The 26,076-nt window shown below is 43.2% G+C and overlaps 1 protein-coding gene across 3 annotated transcripts in view; it reads left to right on the top strand.

The window, feature by feature from the left end:
• sema6a (sema domain, transmembrane domain (TM), and cytoplasmic domain, (semaphorin) 6A) overlaps positions 1-26,076 on the top strand; it is a 92,745-nt gene that overhangs the window by 29,555 nt on the left and 37,114 nt on the right. For all 3 annotated transcript variants that reach the window (XM_036979400.2, XM_036979398.2, XM_036979395.2), the window contains exons 2-6: positions 11,917-12,060; positions 12,510-12,627; positions 23,440-23,500; positions 24,066-24,128; positions 24,605-24,706. In XM_036979400.2, coding sequence (XP_036835295.2) covers positions 11,961-12,060; positions 12,510-12,627; positions 23,440-23,500; positions 24,066-24,128; positions 24,605-24,706 — 444 coding nt within the window. In that variant the 5' untranslated portion in view covers positions 11,917-11,960. The remainder of the gene's footprint in view (positions 1-11,916; positions 12,061-12,509; positions 12,628-23,439; positions 23,501-24,065; positions 24,129-24,604; positions 24,707-26,076) is intronic.

Genomic DNA, 26,076 nt, shown 5'->3' with positions numbered 1-26,076 from the left:
TGTCTGAACCACACAGCTTGTCTGAACCACACAGCTTGTCTCAACCACACAGCTTGTCGGAACCACACAGCTTGTCTGAACCACACAGCTTGTCTGAACCACACAGCTTGTCTCAGTTGCTCTATTGATTCCTGTTGTATGTTTAATCTGATGAAAGCTCTCAAAAGCAGCCGTTCAAATGATGTGCTGTGCTTGATATTGTTGAGTGATGTCGTAGCCTACTTTGATATTGTTGAGTGACGTCGTAGCCTACTTTGATATTGTTGAGTGATGTCGTAGCCTACTTTGATATTGTTGAGTGATGTCGTAACCTAGTTTGATATTGTTGAGTGATGTCGTAGCCTACTTTGATATTGTTGAGTGATGTCGTAGCCTACTTTGATATTGTTGAGTGATGTCGTAGCCTACTTTGATATTGTTGAGTGATGTCGTAGCCTACTTTGATATTGTTGAGTGATGTCGTAGCCTACTTTGATATTGTTGAGTGATGTCGTAGCCTACTTTGATATTGTTGAGTGATGTCGTAGCCTACTTTGATATTGTTGAGTGATGTCGTAGCCTATTTTGATATTGTTGAGTGATGTCGTAGCCTACTTTGATATTGTTGAGAGATGTCGTAACCTATTTTGATATTGTTGAGTGATGTCGTAGCCTACTTTGATATTGTTGAGTGATGTCGTAGCCTATTTTGATATTGTTGAGTGATGTCGTAGCCTACTTTGATATTGTTGAGTGATGTCGTAGCCTATTTTGATATTGTTGAGTGATGTCGTAGCCTATTTTGATATTGTTGAGTGATGTCGTAACCTATTTTGATATTGTTGAGTGATGTCGTAACCTACGGTGATTTGATATTGTTGAGTGATGTCGTAGCCTATTTTGATATTGTTGAGTGATGTCGTAGCCTATTTTGATATTGTTGAGTGATGTCGTAACCTACGGTGATTTGATATTGTTGAGTGATGTCGTAACCTAGTTTGATATTGTTGAGTGATGTCGTAACCTAGTTTGATATTGTTGAGTGATGTCGTAACCTACGGTGATTTGATATTGTTGAGTGATGTCGTAACCTAGTTTGATATTGTTGAGTGATGTCGTAACCTAGTTTGATATTGTTGAGTGATGTCGTAACCTAGTTTGATATTGTTGAGTGATGTCGTAGCCTAGTTTGATATTGTTGAGTGACGTCGTAGCCTACGGTGATTTGATATTGTTGAGTGATGTCGTAAACTAGTTTGAAATTGTTGAGTGATGTCGTAGCCTAGTTTGATATTGTTGAGTGACGTCGTAGCCTAGTTTGTTCACAGCCCATTGTATTGTTTTTGGACGTACGTTTGAGTGTGATGGGAAAAACTCACAGAAGTGCTCAGGTTTAGCCACAGGCACACAGCAGTAACTGTTAGCAGCAAATAGTTTACCAGCAAATCGTCATTATACAATGTGACAATTCAGAGCCCTATCGCATTTACACACTATGTGCTATCCTGTCACGGTGGCATCTTGTTTTCCTCAGGTAATTTGACATTTAGCTTTTGTGACATTTTGCCATTGCGTTGCGGCTCAGTAGGGGGCTATATTTTCACCCTGCCCTTCTGACTGGTGCATTCGTTCAGATCCTACGGTTAAACAAAATATCAGAGAGGGCTGATGATCCTGGTTGTGCCAACACACTCACTGTCCAGTGCCGTAAAAAGACGGATTGGAAATAAATGGGTAAACAGCACGGTTACAAGAATGGAATGCAGAAGAAGACAGAGCTCCATCAGAGGAGGGTAGAGTAGATAATACTGGCTCAAAAGGGACAAGGCATCTAAAGCCAAGCCTGCCTTATCTGTAATAATTTCCCCTTCTGCCAGCCGTCTCAGCCTGCTCCAGATTGATTAAGTTGCATGGTCTGTATCATCTTGCATGATTGGCAGCACTGGGAAAGGTTCTGATATTTAAATATGTAACCTCATTCTTTTTGGGGTCAAACTGTTAAGCACCAGTCGGGGGCCTTCAAAAATGGTTTTCCAGACAAAACGAAGCAGCAGCTTGCACCACAGACTGCTTTCTTCCGCTCAACATGGGGAGATGAAGAGAGCAGGAGACACAAGAGTAGTGGGTTATACAGTGGGGCAGAAAAGTATTTAGTCAGCCACCAATTGTGCAAGTTCTCCCACTTAAAAAGATGAGAGGCCTGTAATTTTCATCATATGTACACTTCAACTATGACAGACAAAATGAGAAAAATACATCCAGAAAATCATATTGTAGGATTTTTAATGAATTTATTTGTAAATTATGGTGGAAAATAAGTATTTGGTCAAAAACAAAAGTTTATCTCAATACTTTGTTATATACCCTTTGTTGGCAATGACAGAGGTCAAACGTTTTCTGTAAGTCTTCACAAGGTTTTCACACACTGTTGCTGGTATTTTGGCCCATTCCTCCATGCAGATCTCCTCTAGAGCAGTGATGTTTTGGGGCTGTTGCTGGGCAACACGGACTTTCAACTCCCTCCAAAGATTTTCTATGGGGTTGAGATCTGGAGATTTGCTAGGCCTCTCCAGGACCTTGAAATGCTTCTTACGAAGCCACTCCTTCGTTGCCCGGGCGGTGTGTTTGGGATCATTGTCATGCTGAAAGACCCAGCCACGGTTCATCTTCAATGCCCTTGCTGATGGAAGGAGGTTTTCACTCAAAATCTCACGATACATGGCCCCATTCATTCTTTCCTTTACACGGATCAGTCGTCCTGGTCCCTTTGCAGAAAAACAGCCCCAAAGCATGATGTTTCCACCCCCATGCTTCACAGTAGGTATGGTGTTCTTTGGATGCAACTCAGCATTCTTTGTCCTCCAAACACGACTAGTTGAGTTTTTACCAAAAAGTTATATTTTGATTTCATCTGACCATATGACATTCTCCCAATCTTCTTCTGGATCATCCAAATGCTCTCTAGCAAACTTCAGACAGGCCTGGACATGTACTGGCTTAAGCAGGGGGACACGTCTGGCACTGCAGGATTTGAGTCCCTGGCGGCGTAGTGTGTTACTGATGGTAGGCTTTGTTACTTTGGTCCCAGCTCTCTGCAGGTCATTCACTAGGTCCCCCCGTGTGGTACTGGGATTTTTGCTCACCGTTCTTGTGATAATTTTGACCCCACGGGGTGAGATCTTGCGTGGAGCCCCAGATCGAGGGAGATTATCAGTGGTCTTGTATGTCTTCCATTTCCTAATAATTGCTCCCACAGTTGATTTCTTCAAACCAAGCTGCTTACCTATTGCAGATTCAGTCTTCCCAGCCTGGTGCAGGGCTACAATTTTGTTTCTGGTGTCCTTTGACAGCTCTTTGGTCTTGGCCATAGTGGAGTTTGGAGTGTGACTGTTTGAGGTTGTGGACAGGTGTCTTTTATACTGATAACAAGTTCAAACAGGTGCCATTAATACAGGTAACGAGTGGAGGACAGAGGAGCCTCTTAAAGAAGAAGTTACAGGTCTGTGAGAGCCAGAAATCTTGCTTGTTTGTAGGTGACCAAATACTTATTTTCCACCATAATTTGCAAATAAATTCATTAAAAATCCTACAATGTGATTTTCTAGATTTTTTTTCTCATTTTGTCTGTCATAGTTGAAGTGTACATACGATGAAAATTACAGGCATATCTCATCTTTTTAAGTGGGAGAACTTGCACAATTGGTGGCTGACTAAATACTTTTTTGCCCCACTGTATGGCACATGGAATTTAATGATGTTTGCTGTGCTGCTGTGGGGGGCAGTGCTGAAGCTCCCTGGACTCTAGCGGTCCCTGTGTTGTCAGTGGTCGTCTTTACTTTGGTGATGCTCCTGTGGAAGACGCCCAGCCTGCTTTGTTCAGTTCAAGACATCCACACCAGGATGTGTTGAAAGGCCTCATTGGTACAACTGTCAGGAAAATTACATTTAGTTTCAGTTTGCACACAGTAGGCTGTCTCTAAATTCTCCTCATCTGTAAATATTCAGATAAGTGCTATTGGACATGAAAGAGAGCCTACAAAGTGTTTACTCAGCAAAGGATCGCATAATTGTTGTTTTTGATCATCTTCAGAGTTAATTTACCCTCTGTGGGCAACAGTAAGCAGCTGTCGAGGCGAACCACGCTCTGCTACTTACTCAGGTTTGTTTCACCAGTTTTTCCTTTCATCTGTGGCGCTTCATTCCTGTGGTGTTTGTCTACAAGTGCTGTGCTTTATATGGGCTGCTTAATTAGCCAAATATACTGTAAGCCAAACATCTGTACAGATTTCCTATCTTTTCATTCAAAATCTCAGTTCTGATTAGACCGCGCGTACACGAACCCATAGAGATGGATAGAGTGAACACTTGCCACTAGATGGAAGTGCAAACCCTCTATGGGCTTTGCTATCACAGAAGCGATCAATGGCAAAGATCAGAAGTTCGCCCTCTATACATTTTTATGGACAGCAGCTGTCATGACATTTCTCCAAACAGCCTTTCTCCTCTTGATCAAGAACTAAATGAGGAAACAAGTCGAGATTGGATCATGGAAACATGCGCCCAGCAGAGATTCCGAAAATAACGCTTGCCTTCCTTGACAAAGTAACTAAATAACCACCGTGTTGCATTACTAGTTACTCATAAAAAGTAATCCGATTACGTAATGCGTTTCTCCTGGTCTGATCTTCTTCAGAAACAGGCCTCTCCTTCTCCTATCAGGCTCCGTGGGTTCAACAGAACATCTAATTTATTCTTCACTGATCTATCTGTGTGCTTTGATATGTGAAAACAAGTGATGTGGCAGCCATCCTGTGAAGTTTTCTTGCATGGGAAATCAGAACACGGACCTATTATTTCAAATCAATGGGTTCTCACCCGGAGTGGAGTGGAGCTGTTCAGTCCAAAAGTCTGTCTGTCTGTCTGTCTGTCTGTCTGTCTGTCTGTCTGTCTGTGTGTCTGTCTGTCTGTCTGTCTGTCTGTCTGTCTGTCTGTCTGTCTGTCTGTCTGTCTGTCTGTCTGTCTGTCTGTCTGTCTGTCTGTCTGTCTGTCTGTCTGTCTGTCTGTCTGTCTGTCTGTCTGTGTGTCTGTGTGTCTGTGTGTCTGTGTGTCTGTGTGTGTGTCTGTCTGTCTGTCTGTCTGTCTGTCTGTCTGTCTGTCTGTCTGTCTGTCTGTCTGTCTGTCTGTCTGTCTGTCTGTCTGTCTGTCTCTCTATCTCTCTCTCTCTCTCGTTCTACTTACTGCTGGGTGTTGTTAGTGTGGTTTGTTCCTGTGTTCACACCCCTGTGAAAGGGGTCCATGTCTGATCCTGCCAGGCTGATGCCAGAGTTATTCCCACACTGCAGGGGCTGCAGAGGCTGGTGTAAATCAACTAACTGTCAGTCAGTCAGTCACCCACCGCTGAGCTGTTTATCTGTTGGACTCTCACGGGAGCTTCAAATACCCCCATAAAGACTACTGCATATATGGACCTATTTCATTAAATCCCAGCCCATTACACAATTTAATGGGTAAAATAGGGTATGTTGATCGGTAGCGTAGGGTATGCTGATGGGTAGAGTAGGGTATGCTGATGGGTAGAGTAGGGTATGCTGATGGGTAGCGTAGTGTATGCTGATGGCTAGCGTAGGGTATGCTGATTGCTAGCGTAGGGTATGCTGATGGCTAGAGTAGGGTATGCTGATGGGTAGAGTAGGGTATGCTGATGGGTAGAGTAGGGTATGCTGATGGGTAGAGTAGGGTATGCTGATGGGTAGAGTAGGGTATGCTGATGGGTAGCGTAGTGTATGCTGATGGCTAGCGTAGGGTATGCTGATGGGTAGAGTAGGGTATGCTGATGGCTACGTAGGGTATGCTGATGGGTAGAGTAGGGTATGCTGATGGCTAGCGTAGGGTATGCTGATGGCTAGCGTAGGGTATGCTGATGGGTAGAGTAGGGTATGCTGATGGGTAGTGTAGGGTATGCTGATGGGTAGTGTAGGGTATGCTGATGGGTAGCGTAGGGTATGCTGATGGCTAGCGTAGGGTATGCTGATGGGTAGAGTATGGTTTGCTGATGGCTAGTGTAGGGTATGCTGATGGGTAGAGTAGGGTATGCTGATGGGTAGAGTAGGGTATGCTGATGGCTAGCGTAGGGTATGCTGATGGGTAGAGTAGGGTATGCTGATGGGTAGCGTAGTGTATGCTGATGGCTAGCGTAGGGTATGCTGATGGGTAGAGTAGGGTATGCTGATGGGTAGAGTAGGGTATGCTGATGGCTAGCGTAGGGTAGGCTGATGGCTAGCGTAGGGTATGCTGATGGGTAGAGTAGGGTATGCTGATGGGTAGAGTAGGGTATGCTGATGGGTAGAGTATGGTATGCTGATGGGTAGAGTAGGGTATGCTGATGGGTAGAGTAGGGTATGCTGATGGCTAGAGTAGGGTATGCTGATGGGTAGAGTAGGGTATGCTGATGGCTAGCGTAGGGTTTGCTGATGGCTAGCGTAGGGTATGCTGATGGGTAGAGTAGGGTATGCTGATAGGTAGAGTAGGGTATGCTGATGGCTAGCGTAGGGTATGCTGATGGGTAGAGTAGGGTATGCTGATGGCTAGCGTAGGGTTTGCTGATGGCTAGCGTAGGGTTTGCTGATGGCTAGAGTAGGGTATGCTGATGGCTAGCGTAGGGTATGCTGATGGCTAGAGTAGGGTATGCTGATGGGTAGAGTAGGGTATGCTGATGGGTAGAGTATGGTATGCTGATGGGTAGAGTAGGGTATGCTGATGGGTAGAGTAGGGTATGCTGATGGCTAGCATAGGGTTTGCTGATGGCTAGCGTAGGGTTTGTAGATGGCTAGCGTAGGGTTTGCTGATGGCTAGCGTAGGGTATGCTGATGGCTAGAGTAGGGTATGTTGATGGCTAGAGTAGGGTATGCTGATGGCTAGCGTAGGGTATGCTGATGGCTAGCGTAGGGTATGCTGATGGCTAGAGTAGGGTATGTTGATGGCTAGAGTAGGGTATGCTGATGGCTAGCGTAGGGTATGCTGATGGCTAGAGTTAGGGTATGCTGATGATGACTGGGTAGACGTCTAATGATAGACACACCAAACCCCAGGACTCTGATCAAGATGAACATCGACGCAGGAGTTGTGTATTTTCATGGCATTCCTTCTGAACTAGTCCACTGGGCTTCACCTTGTGAATGAAATGTGTCTTATAGTGTGTGGTGGCCCTAGATTACATATAGTGTGTGGTGGCCCTAGATTACATATAGTGTGTGGTGGCCACATGCCCCTAGATTAAAGAATGAAATATGTTTTATAGGGTGTGGTGGCCACATGCCCTCAGATTACAGAATTAAATATGTTTTATAGTGTGTGGTGGCCCTAGATTACATATAGTGTGTGGTGGCCACATACCCCTAGATTAAAGAATGAAATATGTTTTATAGTGTGTGGTGGCCACATGCCCCTAGATTAAAGAATGAAATATGTTTTATAGGGTGTGGTGGCCACATGCCCTCAGATTACAGAATTAAATATGTTTTATAGTGTGTGGTGGCCACATACCCCTAGATTAAAGAATGAAATATGTTTTATTGGGTGTGGTGGCCACATGCCCTCAGATTACAGAATTAAATATGTTTTACAGTGTGTGGTGGCCCTAGATTACATATAGTGTGTGGTGGCCCTAGATTATATATAGTGTGTGGTGGCCCTAGAATACATATAGTGTGTGTTGGCCCTAGATTACATATAGTGTGTGGTGGCCCTAGATTACATATAGTGTGTGGTGGCCCTAGATTACATATAGTGTGTGGTGGCCCTAGATTACATATAGTGTGTGGTGGCCCTAGATTACATATAGTGTGTGGTGGCCCTAGATTACATATAGTGTGTGGTGGCCACATACCCTCAGATTACAGAATGAAATATGTTTTATAGGGTGTGGTGGCCACATACCCCTAGATTACAGAATTAAATATGTTTTATTGTGTGTGGTGGCCACATACCCCTAGATTACAGAATTAAATATGTTTTATTGTGTGTGGTGGCCACATACCCCTAGATTACAGAATGAAATATGTCTTATTGTGTGTGGTGGCCACATACCCCTAGATTAAATAATTAAATATGTTTTATAGTGTGTGGTGGCCACATGCCCTCAGATTACATAATTAAATATGTCTTATTGTGTGTGGTGGCCACATACCCCTAGATTACAGAATTAAATATGTCTTATTGTGTGTGGTGGCCACATACCCCTAGATTAAATAATTAAATATGTTTTATAGGGTGTGGTGGCCACATACCCCTAGATTACAGAATTAAATATGTTTTATTGTGTGTGGTGGCCACATACCCCTAGATTACAGAATGAAATATGTCTTATTGTGTGTGGTGGCCACATACCCCTAGATTACAGAATGAAATATGTCTTATTGTGTGTGGTGGCCACATACCCCTAGATTACAGAATGAAATATGTCTTATTGTGTGTGGTGGCCACATACCCCTAGATTACAGAATGAAATATGTCTTATTGTGTGTGGTGGCCACATGCCCCTAGATTACAGAATGAAATATGTCTTATTGTGTGTGGTGGCCACATGCCCCTAGATTACAGAATTAAATATGTTTTACAGTGTGTGGTGGCCCTAGATTACATATAGTGTGTGGTGGCCCTAGATTATATATAGTGTGTGGTGGCCCTAGAATACATATAGTGTGTGTTGGCCCTAGATTACATATAGTGTGTGGTGGCCCTAGATTACATATAGTGTGTGGTGGCCCTAGATTACATATAGTGTGTGGTGGCCCTAGATTACATATAGTGTGTGGTGGCCCTAGATTACATATAGTGTGTGGTGGCCCTAGATTACATATAGTGTGTGGTGGCCACATACCCTCAGATTACAGAATGAAATATGTTTTATAGGGTGTGGTGGCCACATACCCCTAGATTACAGAATTAAATATGTTTTATTGTGTGTGGTGGCCACATACCCCTAGATTACAGAATTAAATATGTTTTATTGTGTGTGGTGGCCACATACCCCTAGATTACAGAATGAAATATGTCTTATTGTGTGTGGTGGCCACATACCCCTAGATTAAATAATTAAATATGTTTTATAGTGTGTGGTGGCCACATGCCCTCAGATTACATAATTAAATATGTCTTATTGTGTGTGGTGGCCACATACCCCTAGATTACAGAATTAAATATGTCTTATTGTGTGTGGTGGCCACATACCCCTAGATTAAATAATTAAATATGTTTTATAGGGTGTGGTGGCCACATACCCCTAGATTACAGAATTAAATATGTTTTATTGTGTGTGGTGGCCACATACCCCTAGATTACAGAATGAAATATGTCTTATTGTGTGTGGTGGCCACATACCCCTAGATTACAGAATGAAATATGTCTTATTGTGTGTGGTGGCCACATACCCCTAGATTACAGAATGAAATATGTCTTATTGTGTGTGGTGGCCACATACCCCTAGATTACAGAATGAAATATGTCTTATTGTGTGTGGTGGCCACATGCCCCTAGATTACAGAATGAAATATGTCTTATTGTGTGTGGTGGCCACATGCCCCTAGATTACAGAATTAAATATGTCTTATTGTGTGTGGTGGCCACATGCCCCTAGATTACAGAATGAAATATGTCTTATTGTGTGTGGTGGCCACATGCCCCTAGATTACAGAATGAAATATGTCTTATTGTGTGTGGTGGCCACATGCCCTCAGATTACATGTTGATGCAACAGCAAAGATAATATTGTTAGGCTGGTAATGTGTTTATGAATAAAGTTAATGGAGTTTAGGACTGTGGGAGCTGCAGTTATTCCCACTGGGCAAAAACTGGTTGAATCAACGTTGTATCCTCTCCATTTCAACCCAAAAATTAAAGGTGATAACATTGAATCAATGTAGAAAACTGATTCGATTTGCAAAAAGTCATCAGCGTAAAGGAATTAATTTTTTTCACCCAATTTTTAACCTAAATCCAATGACTTGGTGACATTTTCTGTTAATTTTGCGTTGATTTGGAATTGATGAAGACATTGTGAATTGAGTTCCTCTGTAATGTTGCATTTGTTTTGAAAACTGGAGGTTAACTATTACACATACATTTGTCTGCAGTTAGAAGGTACAATAATGTTGCATTGTGGCCTGTAGTGTCTAAATTAGAAATTATAGAGCTATATTTTGGAACATCATTATCGATTCTGCTCCCATGGATCATTTTGTGATACAGTATTGAGTTAGCAATTCTTGTGTTACTTTTCTGTGTTTGTTGCCTCTCTCCCTAGCTCCATCTGTCATTCACAATAGACAGTCCCACATGAACACTGGTATGTCTCCGCCCCATTCTGCTCATCAATCCATCAATTACTGCACGACTTCCTGGTCAAGGTTCATGAAACAAAACAGCCCCCATAGTGGTGTACGTGCAGAATCTTATTTTGTCTTGGAAAGTGAAAATGCACGGGGCTAACAGAGATACCCAGGGCCTATACCCAGGTCTCCTGTCTGTTATTGTGCCAGTATGTGTATAAAACAGGTGAAGTGAGGGATTACCCCCGCGAGGAGGAAACTCAACGACCAAGGTCGTTCCCCGGGTTTTATTTCTATTCTCCTCACTGTTAAAGTGAATCTCCCAGTGAATAGTGTTTTCATTCTCTTTCTGAATGAGATTCACGGGAGCATGGAGAGAGACCCCCTTCTATCTCCCTCTCTCGCATTCCACCCTCTCTCTCTCTCTCTCTCTCTCTCTCTCTCTCTCTCTCTCTCTCTGTCTCCTTCTCTCTCCCTCCCTCTCTCGCATTCCACCCTCTCTCTCTCTCTCTCTCTCTGTCTCCTTCTCTCTCTCTCCCTCTCTCGCATTCCACCCTCTCTCTCTCTCTCGCTCTCTCTCTCTCCTCTCTCTCTATGTCTCTCTCCTTCTCTCTCTCTCTCTCTCTCTCTCTCTCTCTTTGTTCTTCTCCGAGACACAATACAGAGCCGGTGAACAAATGTGCCTGGTTTAAACGACTGTTAACATACCATAGAAATTTTATTCACCCCCCCCCCCCCCCCATTGGGCACACATTGGTTGAATCAAATCAAACTGTATTTGTCACATGCGCCGAATACAAGTGTAGACCTCACCATGAAATGCTTACTTACAAGCCCTTAAACAACAATGCAGAGTAAAAAAAAAATGTAAACAACAAAAGAGCGACAGTAAAATAACAATAACGAGGCTATGTACATCAATGTTGTGTCCACGTCATTTCAATGAAATGACTCTGTACCAACATGGAATAGATGTTGAATTGACGCCTGTGCCCAGTGGTTACCGTTTGGCCCAGGATAAAAGGTCTGTGAATTAAATGCTTATACTTGATTAGATTATGGCTGCAATAATTGTCTGGATGATTTATAGAAGTAATTTGTTTCCACAACGCACAAGAAGGAGAATAGAAACATCAGCATGGTCACGGGCTGCTGTAAATCCAGTCAGCAATCAGGCGCCAACTCTTAGATGTTGATTATCATGTACTGAGGAAAGTGCTGGCCTATTAACTCTGCCCAGACACCAGGATCATATCATGGAAGCTCTCCTATTAATTCAACTTATTGGCCAGGATGCAGTCCAGTAGAACTCCCACTCCTGATGCTGCTCGGTTAATCACAACATGCCTACTTCAACAAGACCTGGCCTGCCATCGATCTATGACTCATATTACCTCGCTAACCCAATTCATTTGTTTTGCTTGCAATACAGCTATTGAGTCATCACAATATATATATATATATATATATATATATATATATATATATATATATATATATATATATATACATACATATCTGACAGATTGCATCGGCTATGAAAAACAGAAACAGCTAATTCAGATGGACTTTATTTGTTTAACAGATTTTTTTCTTGGTCTTCTCCTCACAGGCTAAAGTAAATAAGTCATCGAGGAAGGAACCAGCAGAGCTACAATGAGGTCTGAGGCCTTGTTGCTGTATTTCACGCTACTGCAGATTGCCGGGGCTGGCTTCCCAGAAGACTCGGAGCCAATCAGTATTTCACATGGCAACTGTGAGTACACCAAGCCATTTCCTACTCCCCCAACACCCTGTTTTCCAACCACCGCCTCCCACTACCTTCTCCTCGTCTCTCCCCTCTCCCCTCTCCCCTCTGAGTGCTTTTGGAAGGTAGAATGTAATTTGGTGCCCAGGGAAACATAAAAAATGGAGGAGTTAAAGCTGCATTTGAAATGGAGCCCACCCTACATCAAAGGGTAATCCTGTATTTTCCTGTTGGGGCTTTAATGCAGTGTGTGATAGTATAAATACCATGTGAGGCTCATTGTTCTTTCTCTCTGTATTGGTAGACCCTATATTCCTCCCAGCCCTACAGTGTTGGAGCATCCTCCAGCAACCTCAGAGAGACCTTTCTCTCTGTCAGGCTTTAAAAAAAAACACATTGCCTTGCTAGAGGGGGGATTGCTTCCTATATTTATTGTTTTTGTTCCTCCCTCTCTACAGATACAAGGCAGTATCCGGCTTTTGTTGGACACAAACCTGGAAGAAACAATACACAACGGCACAAACTGGACATCCAGCTGGTCATGATTATGAACCGAACGTTGTATATCGCTGCCAGGTCAGTTCCCGCCCCTTTTCTCTCAAGTCACTAGCTCTCAAATTTGTTCCAGTTTTGGATAGTCCACAGAGTCATGTCAGATGATACCCCACAGAGTCATGTCAGATGATACCCAACAGAGTCCTGTTAGATGATACCCCACAGATCCCTGTCAGATGATACCCAACAGAGTCCTGTTAGATGATACCCCACAGATCCCTGTCAGATGATACCCAACAGAGTCCTGTCAGATGATACCCCACAGATCCCTGTCAGATGATACCCAACAGAGTCCTGTTAGATGATACCCCACAGATTCCTTTCAGATGATACCCAACTGAGTCCTGTTAGATGATACCCCACAGATCCCTGTCAGATGATACCCCACAGAGTCATGTCAGATGATACCCCAGACTCATGTCAGATGATACCCCACAGAGTCCTGTTACATGATACCCCACAGATCCCTGTCAGATGATACCCAACAGAGTCCTGTTAGATGATACCCCACAGATCCCTGTCAGATGATACCCCACAGAGTCATGTCAGATGATACCCCAGACTCATGTCAGATGATACCCCATGGAGTCATGTCAGATGATACCCCACAGTCATGTCAGATGATACCCCACAGAGTCCTGTCAGATGATACCCAACAGAGTCATGTCAGATGATACCCAACAGAGTCATGTAAGATGATACCCAACAGTCATGTCAGATGATACCCCAGAGTCATGTCAGATGATACCCCATAGAGTCATATCAGATGATACCCCAGAGTCATGTCAGATGATACCCCAGAGTCATGTCAGATGATACCCCATAGAGTCATGTCAGATGATACCCCAGAGTCATGTCAGATGATACCCCAGAGTCATGTCAGATGATACCCCATAGAGTCAAGTCAGATGATACCCCACAGAGTCATGTCAGATGATACCCCACAGATCCCTGTCAGATGATACCCCACAGAGTCCTGTTAGATACTTATAACTTATTGTATATCTCACGTTTCAGTTCAAAGTTCATATACACAAACACAAACAAAGAATAAAAACAGGACAACATCAACATTTACAATAGACACTAGAGACAGTAAAACTACCAATGGTGAAAGATTAAACTAAACCAGGTAATCAATCAGTTCAGTTTAATTAAAATCAATTCAGAAAATAAATATGTTTAACCATTTATTAAATAATGAATCATGTAAGTCTTGGCGATATAGGCTCTTCTCCTTCAGGGTAGCTCACTGCCCAAGCAAAGCATCAATATCGATATATAAAATGACCTACAAGCAGTGAGCCCATCAGTAACACAGAACCTAACAGGTGGGGTGGTGGGAGCAATAGAAGAAACACAGACTAGCAACAGCAGCAAGCGACAGCAGCAAGCGGCAGCAGCAAGCGGCAGCAGGATATGTGAGCAGAACGGTCAGTTTAAATGGACCATCAAATAATGTAGGCTTGATTGTTGCTAGCATCTAATTGGTGCAATTTCACCTGATGCAGGCACTCGGGTTCCCTTTCTGAACTGGCTTTGCTTTATCTAGATTCAAATCCTCTGAATACATTTATAAATCAAATACAATCAATAGATTATAACCAATTACAAAAAAACATATTAAGAGACTTAAAGACATTTGATGTGTCTGAATATCGAAAATAGTACTCGGAATGCATCATCGAATACGCTATTGTTGACGCCCACCGTTCGTTCATTTTGGTACAGCACATCAATTTATCTGATTATCAGCCGTTGTCAAACACATTAGTTGGAAAAGAGAGTGAATTCTACTAGATCAAACGACCGTAATGAGTATGGGGTTTAAGCATGTAGAAGGCTAGTATGGGCATTCGGACACAGACGATGACTTGGGCAGACTAATAGCTCGGGGCAGACACTGGATAAACTAGATGCTTGGTTCTGGACTGGAACTGAGGTTCTGTGATGGAAACGGGGGAGTCTGCATCAATAGTTTTCTCAATGGGGAAGCATATTGATTTCATTTCATTTTGTATCATCGTTTTTTTTTAAACTTACCTAGCTTGCTTGAAAAAATTGACTATAGAGGTTACAAATTTAACAAAGCCACAGCATGGGGAATTCAGATCAAATTGCTCTGTATCTGTGTCGGCTTCTGTATTGGCCTAATTACATAGTAAGTTGATTGGATGCTGTTGAAAGCAACAATGAGTCATTTTGTTTTTTGAGAGCGCTACTAAATAAGTGGCCATTGAAGCCTGGTTCCTAAGTAGCAGGCCTGTTGAACACATCTGTGGTCATTAAGGAGGTGTTGGGAGCTTTTGGTCTGACTGCTACCTGCTCCTGGTCGGGCCTGGGGGAAATGGGAAAGTGAGGGATTTATTAGTGGGGTGTGGTGTAAAGACAACACAGTGTGTTTCACTCCAGCATATTTAAAGCAGACACAAATGCCAACGGACAGATGGTGAGGAGGGAATGTGACGCAGGAATTGTTGGAATTGCTGTCGTTGTGAAGAGTAGATTGATTTTAACTGGGAGAAATGTTTGAAACGATGGAATGCTGCCACCAAAGCCAAACGGATACCGAGATTTCTGAATACAAATAGATATATATACATACAACTAGATGACTAACAGTATAACGCAAATAGTTAGATGTTCTTTCAAAGTCAAATCATAATAAAATCAAATCACATGTTATTTGTCACACGCACCGAATACTGGTGTCGACTTTACCGTGAAAGGCTTGCATGCGGCCCTTCCCAACGACAGTTGAATAATAGTGTAACGACCCTGGGTTTATAAGCGTGGAAATCGTCCCTGCCACACGAGCATGCTTTTGCGGCACAGTCGATAGGTTCGAGACCTGCTCCCTGCTGTTTCATTACAATAATAAAATAGCAACATAAGAGGAATAAAATAAACAAGAATGGGGCTATCTACAGGTCAATGTGCAGAGGTACCAGGTATTTGAGGTAGATATGTACATGAAGACAGGGTAAAGTGACTAGTCATCAGGATAGGTAATAATACGAGTAAAAACAGTCCAATAGTCCAATAATATTGAGCAAACAGCTCAATACACACAATATAATTAAATATTGGGCTGAATATTGTCCATTCAGACCTCCGTAGAGGCTCTTAAAGTCAAAACACAATGAAATGTGTTTTGTCAGTCTGTTGTCAGTGTTGTGGTGCCAGTGTTGTGGGGCCAGTGTTGAGGGCCCAATGTTTTGGGGCCAGTTGTAGGTAGGGTCATGATTCCATGCCTGATGACCAATCATCTCCAAGTGTGCTGCCTGCAGATGGTCAGTGGAAATTGTTTCCAAAATCAAACGCCATTTTGTGAATGGTATAAATGCTTTTGGCTCCTGTTTTACACTGGCAGTAACACCACACAATCTTTTAGCAGCAGGACAAACAAACATATTCACTGACAAAATTGTAAATAAGTGGCTTAATACAAATGTTAAAACGTCATCATTGGCAATGGTGGCGCTCCAGCAGATGTCGTAAATGCCGTTATTTGTGGGAGTAAAACAGTTACCTTGATTAAGTCATTCTCTTCTGTTATTTGCGGCTTAACATTTAACATGTTAATTCTTCCACAAAAATGTAATATTTAATTTTAATTATGCACTCAGTTCATGTCTGTTGTGGATTGTTTTAATATGCTGTACATTTTTTTCTGCTCTTTTTTTTAAATTAAGGACGTTATTCACATGCCAGGATATTACACTTTCATCTCCTAAGAGTCAGTGATTTTCTTTGACTAGCTGTTCAGCAATTCTTAATCTCACATGAAAAAAATACTACAGGTTTACTATAGAACAGTGGTGTATAAATACTTCCAAGTACTACTTAAGTATCTGTATAATGTACTTTTTACTCCATACATATTCCCTGACACCGAAAAGTACTCATTACATGTTGAATGCTTAGCAGGAAAGGAAAATGGTCCAATTCATGCACTTGCCAAGAGAATATCCGCGGCAGACTCACTAAATGCAAATGCTTCATTTGTAAATTGTGTTGGCGTGTGTGTCACGGTTGTGTGGAGAGACGGACCAGGGCGCAGCGTGATTAAAGTTCCACATATTTATTTAAGCGAAACTTCCAAACAAAAAGAAACAAACAACGAACCGTAACATCAGAGGTGCTACATGCACTAACTCAAAACAATATCCCACAAAGCAGGTGGAGACAGGGAACCCTTCAGTATGATCCCCAATTAGAGACAACGAACCTCAGCTGCCTCTAATTGGGAACCATACCAAGAGCACCAACATAGAAATAATAAACCTAGAACACCCACTAGTCACGCGTGACAGAGTCGCCGGAAGCTCTGGACTGGGAAGGCGCACTGGATGCCTAGTGCGTGAAGCCTACACAAGTGGCACCGGACTGGTGACACGTACCTCAGGGCGAGTGCGGCGGGCAGGCACAGGACGTACCAGACTGGGGAGGCGCACTGGAAGCCTGGTGCGTGGAGCCGGCACAGGTGGCACCGGACTGGTGACACGCGCCTCATGGCGAGTGCAGGGAGCAGGCACAGGACGTACCGGACTGGGGACACGTACTTCAGGGCGAGTGCAAGGAGGAGACACAGGACGCACCGGACTGGGGAGGAACTCTGGAGGCCAGAAGGGTGGAGCCGGCCCAAATTGCACCAGACTGCTAACCGGATCCTCTGGTCGGATGTTGAGCAGAACACAACATCTCTCTCATCTCTCTCTCTCCCAACTTCCCCATTGCCTCCCTGACAGTCTCTGGCTCTTCAGGGCGAGTGCAGGGAGCAGGCCCAGGACGTACCGGGCTGGGGAGGCGCACTGGTGGCCTGGTGCGTATAGCTGGCACAGATGGTACCGGTCTGAGAAGGCGCTCTTCAGCGTGCCTGTGCTGCAGCATACTCCTTGCCAAAACCTCTCTCCGGTATCTCTCATTAGATTCCTCTATCGACTCCCACACAGGCTCTGGCACTCTCCGCTGCTCGACCTCTAGCTCCGCCGACCACCCCTCGTGCTCCCCCCACAAACATTATTGGGGTTGTCCTTGGGCTTTCTGTGGGCACAAACCCTGGCGTTGTCGCTGTCCTCCATTTTTTCCTTCCGTCTGCCGCCAAGGAAGGGTTTCTCAAGTCCAAAACTTCCTCACCTGGTGTTCACGCTGCTCGGTCCTTTGTTGGTGGGATATTCTGTCACGGTTGTGTAGAGAGACGGACCAAGACGCAGCGTGATTAAAGTTCCACATATTTATTTAAGCGAAACTTCCAAACAAAAAGAAACAAACAACGAACCGTAACATCAGAGGTGCTACATGCACTAACTCAAAACAATATCCCACAAAGCAGGTGGAGACAGGGAACCCTTCAGTATGATCCCCAATTAGAGACAACGAACCTCAGCTGCCTCTAATTGGGAACCATACCAAGAGCACCAACATAGAAATAATAAACCTAGAACACCCCCTAGTCGCGCCATGACCTACTATACCATAGAGAACCAAGGGCTCTCTATAGTCAGGGCGTGACAGTGTGCCCCTGGCTATCTGTAAATGTAAAAATAAATCGGGCTTAATTTTGCCTAATAAGACCTAATAAGACCATTTTGAAATTATTTATGCTTTTACTTTTGATACTTAAGTATATTTTTGTAATTACATTTACTTTTGATATTTAAGTATATTTAAAATCAAATGGTTTTAGACTTGTACTCAAGTAGTATTTTACTGGGTTACTTTAACTTGAGTCATTTTCTGTTGAGGTATCTTTACTTTTACTCAAGTATGACAATTGGGTACTTTTTCCACCACTGCTATAGAATACTACAGTACTTACTATGGAATACTACAGTACTTACTATAGAATTCTGTAGTAAACTGTAGTATATTGTAGAATTCTATACTACACAGTATAGTATCCCGCTAACATAGTACTTAGTATAGAATGGTGTAGTGTACTGTATAATATAATAGTAAGTACTACATTATTATCTACACAAAAAAAACACTGTAATAAATACTACAGTAATGTCCGCAAAAACACTACAGTCCACAAAAATACGAAACATTTTAAACTATAGTATATACTGCAGTATTGAATTTGCATATACTCTGCCCATTCCCCTCCCCCATATCCCAATGTGTGCCACCCATAAGTGAGGAACCTACATGCCAAGTATACACCATATATTGTCTTCCCTTCAGGTGATAGAAAAGAGCAGAAGCTCTGAACTGTCTGTTCAGACCCCAGTCCTACCTACCAGATCATAGAAGGAGAAAGACCATAGTACAGTAATGTCTGCGTAAATAGTACAGTATACAACAATCCACAAAAACACTACATGAATTACTATAGTATATACTACCGTTTTCTTTTACAATGGTATTTATACTATAGTTAACTGTACATACTACAGTATACTACAGTAAACACTACAGTATTCACTGTAGTGTTTATGCGGAATATAGTATATATGTGCTTTTGTATTTTTTCATGTGGGATAAGAAAATCTAATCGTTTTCTATGAAGTAATATATGGTCTATGGTTATGAACAATGATGAGACGGCTGTAATATTCTGTAGGTTTGTATGCTGTACTATACCATATTTCTGAGTTAATGTCGGAATACAACAATAATGTAATGAATTCTAATGGGAATTAATGTCAACACCCTGTGAGCACAATCCAAAAGTATTTTCAACTTATTTTCAACGTATTTGCAACATCTTGTGCTCATAGGGCAGTCAGGTCCCTTCTGTGCACTGCCCATACTCAGCCTGGCAGGGGTTGTCAGAGGCCTACTCCCTGCTGTATGTTGAGTGTGTTCTTGCAGTGCTGCTGTGTGTGGGTGTGTGTTTGCTCGGCCTGTCCAGGGCCGACTCTGTGATCAGATGTAGAGCAGACACTGAGGCTTAGCCCGTACTTAAGCTCTGTCCTGGTGTCTGCCCGCTGGGATAATCAGCCGACCACTGCCAGCCTGCCAATAGGTAACAGCCATCGGGTAGTGGGTAGTGGATACCCCCAGGTCACTCCGCATGCGGGGCATTGTCGCCATTCCCTGTCCTCAACTCCGGCTAACCATGGCAACGGCACCCACCCACTGCTTATACCCCTCAATAAGGGTGGGAATGGGAAAGTCTGCCATTAGGAGTATAGCCCACGTGCACGTGGACACGCCTCCCCTGTCCTCCTGAAAACCCTGTGTCTCTTTGGGCCGCCCCATTGGAGGTCACGTTGGTCTAAATTAATCTAGTCGCCATTAAATCCTGTTAAAGACATCTAATGACGCGGATTACACTTCCTCTGCCTCTCAAAACCAGGTGGTCATTTTTGTCCACTGCAGTGTTTCGCCTGTACAAAAAAGTAAACGAGACTCGGCCAAAAGGACAGTCAGAACAGTCAGCGAGGCTCCTCTTTGATCCACTCCTCAGTGTAATGGTGGCCATTTTGCCTCTCTTCCCTCCCATTCACTTGTGTGGAGATGTGAGTGAAACAATATACAATGCCCCCCTACCACTGATGATCTAGTTATGAAGAGGGTGGAATATGGGGATGGTGGTGTCCCATTTCTGAGACGATAGGTGTGGGATGCATACTAATCATGGCCCCCTTTCTGCCATCCGAGCGCGAGATTGTTTGACAAAGGGCCACCAGATGGCCCCCACTGGCCCGCAGTTCCCCCAGAAGAAATGGGGTGTTATGAAAACGACATTCCCCAGCACAAAGGCCCACTGTTCTCATGGTTGGATGTCCAAGGGCTCTATTCAGTGTGTATCGCTGAAGCGTTACAGATTGTGTGATGGAAATGTAAAGGTAATTTCTGATTGAACCGACATATGCAGCGTTTACCGTGAACGTAGTCTCCGCTAGCGCGGGAACGTTGCCTTTAAATTTCAATCACGTTGCAACGCTGAATTTCCGTCATACAGATTGAATAGAGCCCATAGTCTTCCTCTTTCCCCATGACCCACCAAAGCACACTTTCTACGCCCATGTTTAGAGCCGTACCTTCCATCCCACTCACATTCTTAACCCGTTGTTTTCAACGTGGATAGAGGTTGAATTGACGTCTGTAGCCCAGTGGGTCAGGCCCACAGTACTGAACCACTGGGCACAAACTGGTTGAATCAGCATTGTTTCAAAGTAATTGGACAACGTATTGTGATGTGCAATCTACATGTAAAATACATTCAATTTTTTAAAAGTCATCAATGTAAACTGTTGTTTTTGGGGTGAAATTTCAACCACAGGATTATGCCATCATGGTAACCACATTTCAACATAGACAAACCTTGTATAAAATATGTTGAATTTGTACCTTTAAAACAACGTCAGATTTTAAATGTTATATCCACTATCAGAAAATAAAAACTTTAGGCTGGGCAGCACCTCCTACTGGAAAATGTATGTATCTACAGCTTCCCTTTGTTTTAACCAAGCCCAGCCCTGCTTAGCTATGATATTTGTAATTGACTATTAGTGTGCTATCTCGTGAGAATGATTGGTGAGAGATTTCCACTTAAAAACTAAATAGATTCACTGTTGTTATCGAAAACATTCCAAGGGGTAGGTTTAACAGAGCAAATGAAATGTGACCGTACTTAATCAATCATCATTAACGCTATTTAGGCCTATATAGCATTTGCAAAGTCATCAAAAGAAATTGTTTGAATTAAATCCAGATGTCATCTATAAATAGACTAAACAATAGGCTTAGGGGTTCAAGCTCTGGTTGATTTCAAATGTAATGATATTTAGTGATATTGAATTAGGGTTGGTTGTCAACGCAACCAAATATCAACATTTGAAGGATATTTATCTTCTGCTTAGATAGGTCCATCTGTGCCACTGAGTTGGGCTGGCTTTAATTCCAGTTTGTTTACCAATAAAAACATAATATGTTGAATTCACTTCTCCATCTCAACCAAAAATCTAAGTTAAAGAATAAGACTAAATGAAATCAAACTTTATTTGTACCATTCATATTCAATATAATCTTATCCAGGTCATTTGGTTCTGCTATTAGACGAAGCACAGCGATATCACATTAATCTGTTGTTTAAATAAATTAAATATCTGACATTGTATTCCCATTTCAACTTTGCTGTTTTAAATGGTTGAAAGCGCAGTGATAGACATTTGGGTGACAACTAAACCGAAATTCAGACATTGTTTTTACATTGGAATTTGGTTGTGCTTTGAGATGGTTGAAAGCCTAGTGATAACACGTTGGAAATGTAACTAACTTTTTGAGTGGGTGAATATAGGATGTAATCTCATTGATCAACGTCTCAACCAAATATTACCAAATGAATCCACGTTGAAATGACATGGTGTGCCCAGTGGGGAGTGTGTTTGCTCTCGTCTTGGACTCTATGTTTGTAATGTCAGTGTGAGGGTTCTCTCTGTGGGGAGTTTCAATATGTTTTTTAGAAGTTGCAGTGCCACATAGAGTGCAGTGAAGATGAGAGTCGGCCTGCTGTATATTTAAGAGCTCTCCCACATCTGATGGGACTAGTGGGGCTCTCTTTTAGTGGGGAAATGGAGGTAGGCCAGCAGGAAACTAATGGGGACTTGCTCTGACATGAGCCCAGGTGCAGACAGTGTTTGACTGCTGGTGTTGACACAGAGACAGCTCCAGCATTGTCCTGCCAGGATGTCTGCATGACGCATGGCTTGGCTCTGTCTTATCTCAGCTGGAGCTCTTCTGGCTCTGCTGGCACTCTGCTGGAATCACTTCCCAGCTAGCACATACTGTTCTGAGAACCATGTTTCTTCGAGCTTGGTGAGAGCATGGTTGTCTTATGGTTATTTCTTGCGTACAACCTCCCCACAACATTCTGGGAATGGTGCTTTGGAATGTTCTCACCACATTTAAGGAACTTGACAAAAACATGTTATTTTATCTGTATTTCATTACTTTAACAGATTGTTTCCTAAAAGTTCAAACATGGTTACATTATATTTCAATTTTGGTAATGTTCTAGGAAAGTTTGACTGGTTTTGACATTGGGAATGTTCTCTGAGAAAAGGAGATTAGCACCGAGAGAGGGTGGAACTTCTCCAAATGTTACGCTCTCTAGATGAATTATTCAATTTAGGCTGCAGCACTGATAACATAACTTAGGTTTTCTCCTCTAGGAGATGTGCGGAGTCCCAGGAAACCTATATAAATAAGTGGATTCGTTTCTGAAATGCTGTTCCTTCAGACTTTATTCAATTTTGTTAATGAGAGATGAAGCTACTGTGCGGGTTGGTAGTTATAATTAAAGCCAGACAGTGGCTGTTGTTTCACACTTTGATTTAAACCACATTTACACAGTCATCTCTAACAAATTAATGCCAAAAGTGGTTACAGTGTTGAGCATGGTCACCTTTCCCTTCTCAAACGAGCGTGCCAGTCTCTCAGAGCCACGGTCAGTCAAACACAGTCTGGCTGAAAGGCAGTTAAACCCTTGAGTTTATGGGTTCCATATGTGAGAAGGAAAGCCTCTTTTCCCACATAGGTCTTGTCTGTGCTTTAATGAGTGTTAGTATAGATTTCCTGTGGCTGAACACTATGCTTAATTGACCTGAACAGCAGAGTAACTTTGCACTCCCTTTCCCAGGAACAAAAAGGTTTTTGTCTGGGCGGCAGAAGCAGCACTCTCAACCATTGTTGACTGTTTCTGTCTGACAGAGCAAATAGTCCCTTTGTATATTGTTATATTCTTCCAGTTTGAACAAAGTTTAGACAAAGACGCCTTCGGTTTCAGATTCGCTGGGGGGGGGGGTGTACGGGTGGGAGTGAGGGGGTGGGGTGGTTGAATGGTTGTTGATGAGAGCCTGTCTATCTCCTCTGTTTCAGGGATCACATATACACGGTGGATACAGACACCGCCAACTCCGAGGAGATCTTTTTCAGCAAGGTGAGTGTTCTTTTTGAGGAATGTGTTGCTCTGCACCGTCCTGCGGGTGGCTGTCCCATACGCTGGCATAATCACCTGGCAGGTCATCCTGTCCAGCCCCGCTCCAGCGGCCGTCTGGCGTGAGACACTGCAGCGCCATGACCCCACTAAGCACATTATCCCATCAGGCATCAAACCGCATGCGTCATCTCTGCTCAGAGGGATGGGGCCAAGGGAGAAACCGGAGATTTATGTACATATGTAACCACCCCCAACCCCGCCTCCACCTCCTCCGCAGTATCTGTTTGTTCCACCTAGTATAATCAGAGCGAGCTGGATCAAAGAGACTGAGACAGAGAGATTGATCACTGAGACCCTGTTTAGTCTTTAATCACTGGCCAGGCGCCAAACATGCTGTAGTGTAGTATAGAGGCTGACCTATAGGACAGAGGCAGAGTTGAGCCAATCAAGCAAGCTAACTGGTGCTCCAGGCTCTCTCTCTCTCTCTCTCTCTCTCTCTTGAGGAATGATCGCCAGGGTAACTAAACAGATCTCCATTGATTCCCCATCAATTTCCTCTCCACAGAAACTAACATGGAAGTCCAGACAGGCAGACGTGGACACCTGCCGAATGAAGGGGAAGCACAAGGTAGAGAGACTACTCTTTCCTCCTCCTCACCGTACCGCAGGTCATACCATACATAATAATAAACAAAAGCTAGGAGGTTTTCCTGACCACGGGGACCTCACCAGTAAAATGTATGTGCATATTCATATTCATTAAAATATTGTAATCTCTGAATGCCTTGCTGTCTCACATTCTTCTGAATGAATATGTGAAATTAATAATAAATGTATTTTATTTTATTTTATAATGGGATGGGAAAAAATCCACCAGTTGTCTTTATTGTATAATTAATGTTATTGTGCGTGTTTTTGTTTTCTGTGCATTCGACATTTTGTTCAAAGAATACACTGTACAGGTAGTAGCATTCCAGGAACATGGACTAGTCAGTCGCCATCATTCATTCCTCTGAACGTGGTTGTCCATGTGGTTTTTCTCTAGTTCCAGCACAACAATGAACCATTCACAATATGCATTCCCCCCCCCCTTCTCTCCCTAAGGATGAATGTCACAATTTCATCAAGGTCCTCCTACAGCAAAACGATGATTCCTTGTTTGTGTGTGGAACAAATGCTTTCAACCCCTCCTGTCGAACTTACAAGGTACAGCTCACATTGCTCTCTATCCATGCTCTCTATCCATGCTCTCTATCCATGCTCTCTATCCATGCTCTCTATCCATGCTCTCTATCCATGCTCTCTATCCATGCTCTCTATCCATGCTCTCTATCCATGCCCTCTATCCATGCTCTCTATCCATGCCCTCTATCCATGCTCTCTATCCATGCTCTCTATCCATGCTCTCTATCCATGCTCTCTATCCATGCTCTCTATCCATGCTCTCTATCCATGCTCTCTATCCATGCTCTCTATCCATGCTCTGACATCACCTGCTAAGAATTCGCTGCACACACCGTGCTGTATTTCAACCATCTGGGGACGACATAAGGAAGAAGAGGTGTGGAGAGATGGACATTGATGGATTACTTTCAAAAGCGCATGGTCAGATGTGTCCTTTTTCCCAGGTGTAGTTTGACACATTTCATTTCAAATCAGGGAAATCTACACTGACAGATAGTGTAGGCACAGCAGTTCTGTTGAAACATGATCAAGGCAGACGGCCGCCTCGGTTGTCAAGGCATTTTTGGAATAGATTCAAGATATCCAGGCTTTGGCAGAGTTATTAAGCGTCTTTAAACATGAACACCATCTTATTAAGATATCTACTGTCATCCTTAGGAAAGAAAACTCTAGAAGGCTGCCTTTGTTGACATGTTAGGAAATGAATTGACGCCACAGTGAACTTGATTTGAAGGTGCTGTTGTGAGACATCAGGGGGTTGTTGTTTATCGCGAGGTATGTTTACTGCCGAACAATACTCTTTGCTTCATTGACGTTTTGGTTCAGCGAAGCACAAAAAAGGCCTTGTGTTCTCACTCACGTATTCTTTAGAGAATACAGAATTTATGCCCACATTTTGTAGGCATGGTTAGTTTTGAAGTTCCTCTGCTCCCATTTCAGGTGCTTCTCACTGTTATTAGTGTTATATTGTCTGCGGAAAGCTGACATCCTCACTGACATACCGTAACACGTAACGAGAGGTGCTGTAAAATGTGTAAATGTTATGGCGAAGAGGTGAAATAAACAGGCTGTTGGACATTGGCAGGCTCTCCCAAACAACCGATTTCAGGCTTTTGAGGTGCCCGCTGGGCGCATCCAGTCAGCCTGGTTCTGGTCGAGGGGGAGGGAGTATGTGTGCGCATGCATCCACCTTGGCCACAGTTTGCCTTTCCATCTCGCCGGCCTGACAGGCCTGAAAAGAGCTTCTGTTTTTGGGCCAAACTCATCCCACATTAATCAGAGCCATGAGGAGGGGGGAAGATATACAAATGTTACTGTCGACAGCAGCTACACAACCCCCCACCCCCCTCCTCACTCCCTCGCTTCTCTCCTCCCCCCTCCCGAGGGTCCAT

The sequence above is a fragment of the Oncorhynchus mykiss genome, chromosome 6 (assembly GCF_057628025.1).
Source record: "Oncorhynchus mykiss isolate SJ-2025 chromosome 6, ASM5762802v1, whole genome shotgun sequence".
NCBI lineage: Eukaryota > Metazoa > Chordata > Actinopteri > Salmoniformes > Salmonidae > Oncorhynchus > Oncorhynchus mykiss.
The sequence above is the reverse complement of the archived record's forward strand: the minus strand, read 5'-3'. Positions and strand labels throughout refer to the sequence as shown.